Below are 12,770 nucleotides of genomic sequence, written 5' to 3' on the forward strand. Positions count from 1 at the left end.
ACTGGCTATAGGAACATCGCATCAATATTCTGTTTTATTTTCTTGTTCTTTATGTTTTGTTTTCTTTGCTAGCAAACTTTGAAACCATTATTTTCTTTAAGACTATCACGTTTAATCTTCTCTTCCCTGTGGAGTCAGCAGTGTATGCAAAATAAGCATTATTTCTGTAGCAAATGAGATATGCAGCTTTCTTCCCCAGGCTGCCCTAATAGAGATGGGGAAGTGTATATAAATATATATAAATGTATGTATACATGTTATTTTCATCAAGGTTCATTAACTATAAAAATAAAACTGAGACTCATATATACCTTTAGTTTTTAATAAATAAATATAACATTAATCTATTTTTCTAACAATTAAACACAAAAATGTGTTTATTAAGAAATAAGTAAAAGAATTCACAAACTGATTTTGTTTTCCTGTTTTGATTCATTTGAAGAGGAAAGAAACCGACAAGGTTAAGGCGAAATGGGTGTGCAGATAAAATGTCAGGAGATGAGAAAGTGGAGAAAGTAGACAGGAAGTGAAAAAATATAATTAATAGAAGAAAGATGAGGTTGGAGAGATAGCATGGAGGTAACGCATTTGCCTTTCATGCAGAAGGTTATCGGTTCGAATCCCAGCATTCCATATGGTCCCCCATGCCTGCCAGGAGCAATTTTTGAGCATGGAGCCAGGAGTAACCCCTGAGCACTGCCGGGAGTGACAAGAAGAAGAAAAAGAAGAAGAAGAAGAAGAAGAAGAAGAAGAAGAAGAAGAAGAAGAAGAAGAAGAAGAAGAAGAAGAAGAAGAAGAAGAAGAAGAAGAAGAGATGGGAAGAAATAGACAGTGGAAGGAGACTGAATGCCAGAGAAAACCAGGAGATTCATATCTTATTTATCTTATAGGAAGATGCCTCTAAGAACAGAGCACAGTGGGTGGTCAACCTCCATTTTGTTGAAGGAAATTATACTATATTACTCACTTGAACTATAAACTTCAGAATATCACTCCATGTTTCCTTCATACTGCCATCTGTCTTGAATTCCCTTAGATAATCTCAACCCTTCCACCAATTTCTCATTATCCACCTTACTGCTTTGCACACATATGCTACTATATCCTATCAAATTGTACAAAATCAAATTCTTCTATAAATTCCATCTGATATTCTCTCCTTTGATTTAGAGTTGCATTCTAGTCTTGGCAGGTAAACTGCAGGAAGGTGCTTGCCTTGCATGTGACAGAACTGGGTTTATTCCTGACACCTCAGATAGTCCACTGAGTATCACCAGGTGTAAGCCCACAGCATCTCTAGATATGGCCCAAAATATAAAAGGAAAAAAATGGAAAAATGCACTTTAGTCTCAAAATTTAGTCTCAAATTTACTTTCAAAATAAAAACACATCAATAAAATCTTTTCCTTTCACTGGCATCCCCTCCTTAGATGCCATTCTTCATTCTTCTCCTTTGCAAACCAAATTCCTAAGAATATCTGTTCTTGAGACTTGGAGGTAGTACAAAGGTTCAAGTGTTTGTCTTACATGCTACCAATCTGAGACACTACAGAACCTCTCAGGTATTACAGGTGTAGCCCAGGTAACTCCTGGCATCCTTGGACTCTGTTATAAATTGCTGGCCTAGTTGACCTAGAATTGCTATGAAGGGCCTCCTGGCAGTTCACTGGGCCTCCTGAGGATCTCATTGGAGCCACCCTTTACCCTGAAAGCCAGTATTCTCCCAAAGAGAACATCTGTTCTCTTCTCTAATCCATCTCTCCATTTTATCTATTAGGGATTTTCCCCATGATTTCTCAAAATTTCCCTGCCTAAAGGCATTTAGCAAAGTCACCCCCAGTTTATTGCTAATCCAGTGACTTAACCTTTAACTTGTTTGACCTTTCTATGACATTTGACATGACAACCACTCCCTGTCTTCCTCTTTGACACTTGCTCTCTAGGCTTTTCTCTCATTCATCTGATTATACCTACTCAGTCCCTTTTGATAGCTCTTGTCCTCAGACCATTCTTTGTTCTTTAAATAAAATCTTCATTCATGAAATACGGGTTTATATCGCCATACCACCATACAAGTTTTGAAAGTACCGTTTAATGTCTCCATTGGAAATAATCACTGTGGACAAGAACAAGGTGCTGAAAGGATGTCAAGTGATATAAATGAAAACCCTTCATAGCAACATTGCAATCAGTGTGTAAAAGGACAAAAAAAGACAGAGAGAAAAAAATGCCTGCCATTGCGACAGGCAGTGGAGAGGGCAGTGGGGGGAGGAACAGGGGAAACTGGAGACACTGATGGCAGGAAATGCGCACTGGGAAAGGGATGATTGTTGGACATTTGTATGACTGAAACTCAATCATGATTAACTTTGTAACTGCATCTCACAGTGATTCAAAAAATATTAAAAAGTTTCAAAAAATCATATAAGGTGATAGTAAAAATGAAATTTATGGGATGGGAGGCCATACTGAGCAGTGCTCAGGGTTTACTTGAATTTAGAAGAACCATATGCAAGGCAAGTTCTTACCTGCTGTACTATCTCTCCATCCCTTCACACCTTCATTTGCGTATAAAGCTCATCTCACCTATGATCTAGGGTCTAGTGCTTTCACACTATCAAATATTCTCCCTCTATATTCTCCTTTTCCACTTTCATATTTCCTCTATTAAAAGCAAATAATTTTCAGAGTCTAAAAATTATTCTTACTATGTAGTATCTCTCCAATCACCATTTAATTCTATTTTTAATTTTTTTAACCAGACATCACATTGCTTTGCTTATTTATATTTTACATGTTACTAAAATCATTCAGTAATTGTCTGGGTTGTTTTGCTAGCATAATCACCTCAAGCCTTATCCATGTTATAATAGGCACAATTTCTTGTTCTAAATAGCTGACCCATTTTTATTGCATACATGTGTGCATAGAATAATTTTTCATCTAATAATTTGTGAAAGGTATTTAGTTTGTTTCTATGTCAGACCTCCTTTAAAAGAAATATAATTTGTAGTCTTTTGTGGGGGATGTTTGCTTGTTTTGGGCTATATTTCATTGCTCCAAGGCTACCCCTTATTCTGTACTCAAAAATTACTTTGGTGGTTCTTGGATGACCATATGGAATTCCAGGAATTGAACTTGGGTCTGCTGCATTTAAGCCAAATGGCCTACCCACTCTACTATCACTGTAGTACTTAAAAAATGTTTTGGGGCACACACAGCAGTACTCAAGACTTACTCAATGCTCAAGAATAACTCCTGGTAGGCTTGGGTGACCATTTGGGCTGCCTGAAAGCTGATCTGAGTTGGCAAATACAAGGTACATGCCCTACCCACTATACTATCTCTCCAACCGCCATGTAATTCTATATGCTATCTTGTTTTCCTTAACAAAGCATTCAATTCGCATAAAAATTCATATATATTCAATTAAGAAAAAATTGTCAGTGAATTTTAGGTCTCCGTGTACAGTTTAAAATGATTATTATTTTGTTTAGGGTTACACCCAATGATGCTCAGGACTCACTTCTGGCTTTGCACAGATCTTCTGGTGGGGATTAGGAGATTGTATATGGTCAAGGGAATGGAGCCTAGGTCAGCTGCATGTATGCTTATCCACTGAGTTATCTCTCTAGTTCAAATACAATTTTACTTTTATTTATTTTAAAAATCTTAATTTTCTTTGGTCTTTAGACCACATCCCCTGGTATTCAGGGCTTATTCTTGATTCTGTGCTCAGAGATCACTCCTGATGGGTTCCGGGAACCTTATGGGTCACTCTATACTATCTATAAATTTTATATTCAGTGATGAATGTAAGTAAATGAGTGCTTTATGGGAATGTAAAAATTGGGAGTAAGCAGAATAGAATACTATGAAAGATTTCAGAACTAGGAATCAGAAGAATAAAGCCTTGATTTTGCCTTTTCGTAGTGGTTTCAGTTTGATACCCAGTTTCAATCTCTCTGAGTATTAGTTTGCTCATATTTTAAATGAAGATTAAATTTTTAATTTTTTTGGGGTTTTTGGATTTTGGGCCATACCCGGTGACACTCAGGGGGTTACTCCTGGCTATGCATTCAGAAATCACCCCTGGCTTGGGAGACTATATGGGATCCCGGGGCAACAAATCACAGTCCATCCTAGGTTAGCACATGCAAGGCAGATGCCTTACCACTTGCACTGCCCCAGATTTTTAATTTTTAATGTGGGATTTTAGAATAAAGAAGACCTATAGCATGTTTCATCTATCTACTAGATGGCCATTCCAAAACATAAGCCCAAACTTTGATATTAGAACTTTTGAATAAATTCTTCAGTGTTTGTCTGAATACATAGTACCCAGATCTCACCACAGTCCTTGCTGCTCCACAAAACCATCGTCTCTGGTTACCAAAATGCTGATATGAGACAATACAGGTCCAGGAAAGAAGAGACACAGTAGTTTCAGTATCATTTTGGTCTTATTCTCATCCTGTTCTCAGAAAAACCCTACTAACTGGCTGCATTTTTTGAAATCCTCTGAATGTTTGACTACTAATGTCACGCGAAGTTATAAAAGAGAGGAACAGAAAATAAAGTGAGGAAATAGATTACTGATTTCACTAACATGCACATCATTCATTAACACTTTCAGAGTTGTCATCCTCTGACATCAGTTTTGCAAAATTTAGTTCTCCAAAGATCTAATCAGCCTCACAGAAAACTGGCCCTTGAATTAAAATACACTGATATAGGTGAAAGCAACTAGGCAAAGATACAGAAATCAATATAATAAAGGCAAGGCTTCTCTTTCAAACTGATTTATTTTTTTAAGTAATGTACTACTGCTTCCTTCAAATACAAATGTACACATTGTTCAATATTATAAATATAGTTATATAAATTCAAAGTAAATATAAATAGTAAAGCAATTTGACCTAAATATTGTTTTTCAATTCTATCTGCATGGTAGAATGATCTGGGAGAACTTTTTTTTTTTTTTTTTTTTTTTTGGTTTTTGGGTCAAACCTGGCAGCGCTCAGGGGTTACTCCTAGCTCTATGCTCAGAAATCACCCCTGACAGGCTCAGGAGACCATATGGGATGTCAGGATTTGAGCCCCCGACCTTCTGCATGCAAGGTGAATGCCTTACCTCCATGCTATCTCTCTGGCCGATCTGGGAGAACTTTAAATACACATACACTGTGGGATTACGGGATTTGTTTGATTCTACATAAATTAACATCCACATTATTTCCCATTGGATAGGTTTTAAATTCAATAATACACTACTGCTCAAACTTCCCACATAGGGATTCTGACTTAATTGATTTGGGAGCTCTTATTACCAGGAAATTTTTTTCTGCATTTTAAGGAATTATTTGCTCTTTAAATGATCATATAATCTTTTTCAACACCAAAATTCATGATGTGAATCTTAGGAGGAAAGTGCTGAATCTGCATATGTTTTTCTAACCATTTTGTTATTCTTTTATTTATAGTCATCAGTATAACATTGTCAAAGGATGTAGTAAGACCAAGAGAAAGGTTAGAGGGACGGTGCTGCGCGTTGAGTATTTTCCTTGCATATGGCTAACTAGGGTTTGATATAAAATACCCCAGATGGTCTTCCAAGCTCTGCTAGCAGTGATTTCTGAGCACAGATGCAGGAGTAAGGCTTGAGTACCACCTAATGTGATCTCAAAACAAAAGAGAACAAAATAAATATTTATCCCCTTGTAATAAAGAGCCCAGAAATTATTTATTTTTGATACTTAGAATAAATGATTTAGTGAATATTAAAACCATTCAAAGGGAAAGCTATGAACAAAATTGATCAGATACAAAGATAATAATACAGGGGTAATACAGGGGTTAAAGATATCTTGCATGCAGCTTACCTGGCTTGACCTCTGGAACCACATGGTCACCTGAGCATCACTGGGATGGTCTAGCAGTTCAGGGCCAGAGCAGTGCTCCATACTTAAGTCCTCATATTAAACTGTCTAGCCCCTCTATATGTGTATCAGAATTACACAATCACTACCACAATTCTTGTAGAATCTTACTATAATGATGATCCTACTGCTTGTTTCTCCTGTCCCTTCCCTTTTCCTCCAATATCTACCATATACTTCATATATGAGTGCAGCCATCCTATAATTGTCTTTTACTTCCTTATTTCATTTCATATAATCACTTCGACTCCCATTCATTTTTTCCTCAAGGGAATGATGTCATCATTTTTAATATCACAGTATCAATTTATTGAAAGGAGAGAATATTATTTGAACCTTGAGAAGACTGGAACCTAGAGTAAAATAGAGCAAAATATCTCTGAGATTTATTATTTTACCTTTCTCTTCAACAGAGATCTATTTTCCACAAACTTTCACAATATTTTACAAAAATAACCTCTGGGAGAGAAGAAATCCCTTAGAGGCAAGAATCCTGTTGAAATGGTCATATTCCACTTCCAGCATAAAAGTCCTAGATCATACATATATCCCAAGTAATTTGATTCCTGAGATTATATTGCAAAGCAAAGTACAAGTCACACAATGTATTATTTTTGACCTATATACATACCTATCCTGGAAGGACAAATACGATATAAAATGTCTGAGAAAATAAAACTACCTAACACCTTCACTAAAACAGTAACAAAACTTCCTTCAAGGGAGTGGCACGAGGGCTGGCAAATAATTCAGTAGACTGGAATCCAGGCACTGCAAGTTAGTCCAAGTTTGATCCCTGGTACCTATGAGCACTGAACAAGAAGTACTACATAGTACTGCTAGGCTGCTAGGAGGGACTACAAAAATATCCAGATTCCAGTGACTTGTTTAGACTGCAAACAAGGACAATGCCCTCATCTATACCTCTGAGAATAGATACTCTACAACATAAAAGTCAAAAGGTACTAGAAAATATACCAAGTGGATATTTTTTTATCTGAAGTTTAATCTGTAGGAGAAAGTGGGAGTGTGCATGCACAGGCATAGGAAGAGTGGACAAATGCACAGAGATGGGCCACATGGGTCCTGCTTACTGCAGCTGGAAGTGCTTGATCTTGGTAACCAGCAGTTTGTAGTGTGCACCCAGGGGTGACATGGAAGCTACATCTACAAATATTAGTTGCTGCAGAGGTCCTGTTTCATTGGTTGCTTCTGAGGGACATAAGGTACGACTCACTTCCTGGTAGTTGTAGCTCCTCTGGTATCTGTAGCAGTCAATGGAGGGAAGAACCAGTGAGAATGAAAAAGATTCATTGAACAAGTCAGCAAAAAAGATGGCTGCATTTCCCTTTCCCCAACTTTGCTTTCAAGTTTTTATCTTTAAAATTTTAGGCTGATCTTGATGTATTGATTTTAGAGTCAGAATAGTTGGGAGATTATTGTTGACCAATTTAAGTTGTGTCTACGTTATGTTGAATTATAGTGTGTTTACAAGGAACCATTTTTAAATTATCTTAATTTTGTGGATAAGTATCAATTTTAACAGAAGAACTATCCAGATAAAACAACCAGTTCATTCAATTTCTCTATGTTTCAAGCTTTTGTCCAATGGTATATAAATATAATTCAATAATCCAAGTCAAGACTCTTGTAATAAGTTAATCCTCAAATTTATCAGTCTTTAAAAATTATTTATTTAGTACTATACTACACGCATGTTAATATTATTTCTAATTTTTTGTTTGCACTGTGCACCATTACCTCTGTGGAAACGTAAAACCTATGAGGGTGGGCCAGAATGGTTGCACAACATTAAAACATTTGCCTTTGATGTGGCTGACCCAGGACAGACGCAGGTTTCATCCCATATGGTCCCCTGAGCCAGAAGTGATTTCTAAGCATAGAGCCAGGAGGAACCCCTGAGTGCCATCAGGTGTGACCCCCTCAAAAAAAATCTCTGAGGGTAGGGATTCCTTCCCTTTACCCACTATTACATCCTCGTCATTTATCACATAGTATTACCATAAAGTGAGAAAATACTACTCAGTGAGCATTTTGAACAATGGAAGAGTCATCATTAAATTGGCTTAGACTTGTCTCAAATCAATGACTCACTAACAAAACCAATTCTGAAAAAAAATTAAAATAACAGAAGTTCTATGATTTACTACCAATCTAGGGAAAGAGTGTTTCTGAACATCAAATATGGCAGCATCTGGGTAGGCTACTGCAAGTTGTGTCTTGTACATAAGGATACAACTATAAATATTCTGAATGTCTTATTTCTCCATTCACAAGAGAAAAGACCAATGAAGGTCTAGGTCTAGGACATTGAAAGAAACCAAATAAAGTTGTCCAGAAAAAAAAGTCTACTCACAGTCCTTGGAAGAGAAGTGGCACCTGCCAGGATAATACTGCTTTCTGTTGGCGAACCATGACAAGGACTGGGTAGTCAAGATTCTCTGTGGAACTGTTCACATAAACTCTCACAGCATTCACCTGTGTATCAGCAAGAAAAGTAATGCAACATCACTTAGTGCACATACCTATAGAAGAGTTGTTATCCAAAGTTTTGAAAAACTTGTCCCTCACTTTTGTTTCTGAGAATGCTAATGTCTTTTTTTTACTCACATCATAAGCACAGTAGATCTCAACATTGTCACTCAATAGAAATCACCAGAAAGAGATTTTTCTTGTTTGAGATAAGTGCTAAAGATTTTAATATTGTAGTTAAAATAAACAGGCCTACAAAAACTTCAATACCTCAGTTACTGGCAAACCTTAATTTTATTTGGGAAAAATCATTTTGTGCTTCAAACCAAAATGTTACTTTGTTTAAGTCCACCAGATGACCTGATGCTTCCCAAGCAACAAGTACCAAAGAGGTTGATCATTTTTCTCTTCTACCTGCTCAAATGCATAAACCAATACTTGATACAAAATGCTTTTTTAAAATCATGTCAGTCTAAAAGTTAGTATCCTGGTTCTTTAAAAGACAAGAAATTGAACTGTGAACCTGGATGTTTTTGCTATTTTCCTTTATTTTATTTTATTTGGTTTTTGGGCCACAGCCGGTGATGCTCAGGGGTTACTCCTGGCTATGCGCTCAGAAGTTGCTCCTGGTTTGGGGGAACATATGGAATGCCGGGAGATGGAACAGCTGGCCCCTTCCTTTATTTTTGATTACCATAACCCACATGGAAAAAATAGAAGGCAAACTAAAAAAAAAAAAAGAATAAATGAAATTCTCTTTTACATGAGATTTCCTCTACTGCAGGAAAGCCTTAGTATACCTTGAAAAGCTCTTTAGTATGGCAAAACAAATAAAATAAAGAAATTCTATTATTAATCCTTAATGACCGAATCATACATTCAAAAGGGACTTTTAGAAGAATCCAGGCAGCATAGTTTTGTTACTATTTTATTATCTTCTATAATTTTCTTTGATTAAGTTACTTTCCTGTTTTAATGTTAAAGAAGTTCAAGAGTAATTTATTAATTTGATAAGAAATGCATGCTAGGAAGGGACTGTTTTCTTCAGCCTACACATTGTTTCCACGGAAATGATGCTACAGAACATAACTGCCAAAAACCCTATCCAAGTCTCCAGTTTTCCACACTTCCCTCAAACTCTATGTGTCTTAATTTCTTTAAAATGTCTGAACAATGTTCATGAATGACTTCACAGTGCAGCCATTCACCTAAGTCTGAAACCTGAAGCTCAATCTCAATAGATTATAACTTCTGTTGTTTCTGTTTCTAGCGAGTCCATATTCAGATCCTTCTGCCCACACTCACATTTTCTGTCCACATGCTCATACTTCAGTGCTTTATTTTATTGACAATTCCTCTCAAGTATTTTCCTACCTAGGACAGTGACTCTTTAGATGACTGTCTTAGCAATATCCTGCTGAAAAGACCTTTTGCATCTATGGAACTGCTTAGATTTTCCTTCAGGTAACAAAAATATAATAATACATTTCTTATATACTTGCAATCTAGCTTTAATAATTGTTACAAAGGTACTATTTTGTTTCCTTTATAACTCCTATTCTCATACATGTTGCATATGACCAGCCCAGTTTGGATCCTAGCACCATTTCAGTCCTTTGAACTCACCCAGAGTAATCCCTGAGCATGAAGCCAAAGGTGAATTTTGAGCACTGCTAGGTGTGGCTCCAAAACAAAAACAAATTTAAAAAATGGTTACAGAACTGGGGAGATAGTGCAGAAATTAGGGCACTTGCCTTGTATGCAGATGACCTTCGTTCAATCCCTGACACCCCATCTGATCCCTTGAGCTCTGCAAAAGTGATCTCTGGGCATAGAGCTAAGAGTAAGCCATAACATCACCTAATATGACTTCCTCAACCCTCCCCAAAAAGTTGAAAGTAAGAACTACAAATTGTATTTGAGTTTCTTTTAATCTAAAGATGTTCTTTTCCTCATCCCTCACTTGTTAAAGCAAGTTATAAAGCAACAGCACAAATCTGAAATATCTACCTTCTAGATTTTGCTAATGGTACCCTGTGTTAATGAACAATTTTCATTTTTCTTTTCTTTTCTTTTTTTTTTTTTTTTTTAGTTATTTTGACAATGAGGGTGATGGTGTTTGAACTACACCCAGGAATACTTAGGCTTACTCTAGGTTTTGTGCTCAGGAAACCACATGTGGTACCAGGGATCAAACTGATGGAACTGAAAGCCTGATTACATTCAAGTAGCTAAGCTTCTCTAAGCTTTCTTCCTGGATACTGAGTCAGAGTCAAGATAATCGTCATCACTCTAGCTTACTAGGGAAATAGCTACATTTTCTTCTACTATTTTATGGTTTCAAATTTTTGAATATTAAATTTTTATTTCTTTTAATTAATGCCAATATATAGTATTATAAAGAAAGCTTTTAATGGCCAGAGTGATAGTATAGTGATTAGGGTATTTCATTTATACTTGGCCAACCTGGGTTTGTTCCATGACATAGTATAAGACCCTCTAAGCACCACTAGGAACAATTCCTTAGTATAAAACCAGGTGTAACTCCTAAGCATCATCAAGTGAGGTCCAAAGACAAACAAAAAAAGTGATTTAAATTTTACTTTAAAAAATATTGTTTTTTTGTTTTGTTTTTTGTTTTTCTATATTTTTTTTGTTTGTTTTTGGGCCACACCTGGCAGTGCTCAGGGGTTACTCCTGGCTATCTGCTCAGAAATAGCCCCTGGCAGGCATGGGGGACCATATGGGATGCCGGGATTCAAACCAACCACCTTAGGTCCTAGGTCAGCTGCTTGCAAGGCAAACACTGCTGTGCTATCTCTCCAGCCCCCAAAAATATTGTTATAGGTGCTGCTTTGGACAGTGTTTGGGAATGGACTGTAATATTTGAGGAACCATGTTTTTGGAGACAGAGGACATCTGTTGTTTTGTGGGTCATGTAGCATGCGAAGTTGAAACCAGGGTCTTGCACATGCAAAGCATGTACTCTATTATTTGAGTTACAAACCCAGTCTTAATTTTATCTTTTTCTGTATAATACTTTAACTTTACAAACATCATTTACAAAAGTGTCATTTTCCCCTTCCTTTGAGTTGGTTATCCATGGCACTTTTTCATTTCTTCTGTCTTCTCTCTAGCACCATTTCCTGTTAGTCCACTACTATCTTGTCATGCTCAATTATTTGCTATTTCTTAAAGGGTCTTTCTCCCTAATGAAAGGGCATTTGGGTAATCTCATTCCTAAAACAATCTTTTGAGAAAGTTTTCTAAAAACTGCCCCATCCTGCCAAATAAATCAGTCTATATTTTACACTTATTGTACATTCCAGCCTCTCAAGTTCATTCTCAGCATTTCTGATTCAGCAAATAAGTACTAGAACTTAAAATATGCATTGGATTGGAAAAAGAGCACAGAACCTCATGAGGTTCTCACCTTGCATTACTACCTGCAAATACATTTTAGTAAGCATGCCTAAAGCTTCTAATGGAAATAGAGTGATGCCTGCACTTTGAGTATGATAGTTCCAAAAAAGAAATACTATCTAGTGAAGGACCTTGCAAGTCAGAATCTCACCAATTTCTCATTAATACAAGTTGCATAACCATAAGATCACAGATGTCACCAGCATGTCTGTAAGTTATAGTGTATAGTAGGGTTGAATTGGGCTAGGAGAAAGGACACACAAGAAAGAGCAGCACAGAAGGATACCTGCCACATTTATCTTATTTTACATTATTATTGGTCTGGCTCTTGTAATCCACTTATATTTTTATTATTGTATAATAATTTTAACAATTAAGGTAACATCAAACTTAGTTAATGTAAAAATTAAATGCAAAGAAAATTAGTGTAGTAGATGGAAGGCACTACATAATTTTTTCAAGATGAACAGATAATGCATTACCCCAAGGAAAGGACAAAGAGTACTGTTGTGATTTTGTTTTGCTTAAAATTGAATTACAATTGCAACAGTAAAGTGTTTGAAAACAAATTTCTTATACCTTAGAATAGTTTATTCATTTTCAAACTTGAAGTAGCATTGACTTAAGAGTGTAATTCACACATTTTTTTGTTTAATTTATGTTGAATTTATACACATCACCAAAGTAACAATATTCATCTATCACTGTCCATTTTCCTGGTACCTTCCATGACAGACCATTCTTAAAGCAGGTTTCCACCTCATATTGAATCTTCCTACTGTCATGCAAACAAGAGCATTTTTATTACATAGATCTTTTATTACATATATCTTTCTTTCTAGATTTCCTCCATCATGAAATTGCATCATAGCTAAGAGAATGACTTTAGTACTGCTATCTTTGAAATTATATAAA

At 36.2% G+C, this 12,770-nt stretch overlaps 2 protein-coding genes across 2 annotated transcripts in view; one reads left to right on the plus strand and one right to left on the minus strand.

The window, feature by feature from the left end:
* USF3 (upstream transcription factor family member 3) overlaps positions 1 to 12,770 on the plus strand; it is an 869,396-nt gene that overhangs the window by 120,892 nt on the left and 735,734 nt on the right. The gene's annotated exons all lie outside the window — the stretch shown is intronic.
* The window catches only part of SIDT1 (SID1 transmembrane family member 1), a 129,756-nt gene that overhangs the window by 71,392 nt on the left and 45,594 nt on the right, over positions 1 to 12,770 (minus strand). Inside the window, exons 2-3 of the mRNA XM_049785850.1 lie at positions 8,317 to 8,438; positions 7,034 to 7,204 (exon numbers count right to left, since the gene is read on the minus strand). Of these exons, the coding sequence (XP_049641807.1) occupies positions 7,034 to 7,204; positions 8,317 to 8,438 (293 nt within the window). The remainder of the gene's footprint in view (positions 1 to 7,033; positions 7,205 to 8,316; positions 8,439 to 12,770) is intronic.

Source organism: Suncus etruscus, chromosome 13 (genome assembly GCF_024139225.1).
Source record: "Suncus etruscus isolate mSunEtr1 chromosome 13, mSunEtr1.pri.cur, whole genome shotgun sequence".
In the NCBI taxonomy this organism is placed as follows: Eukaryota; Metazoa; Chordata; class Mammalia; order Eulipotyphla; family Soricidae; genus Suncus; species Suncus etruscus.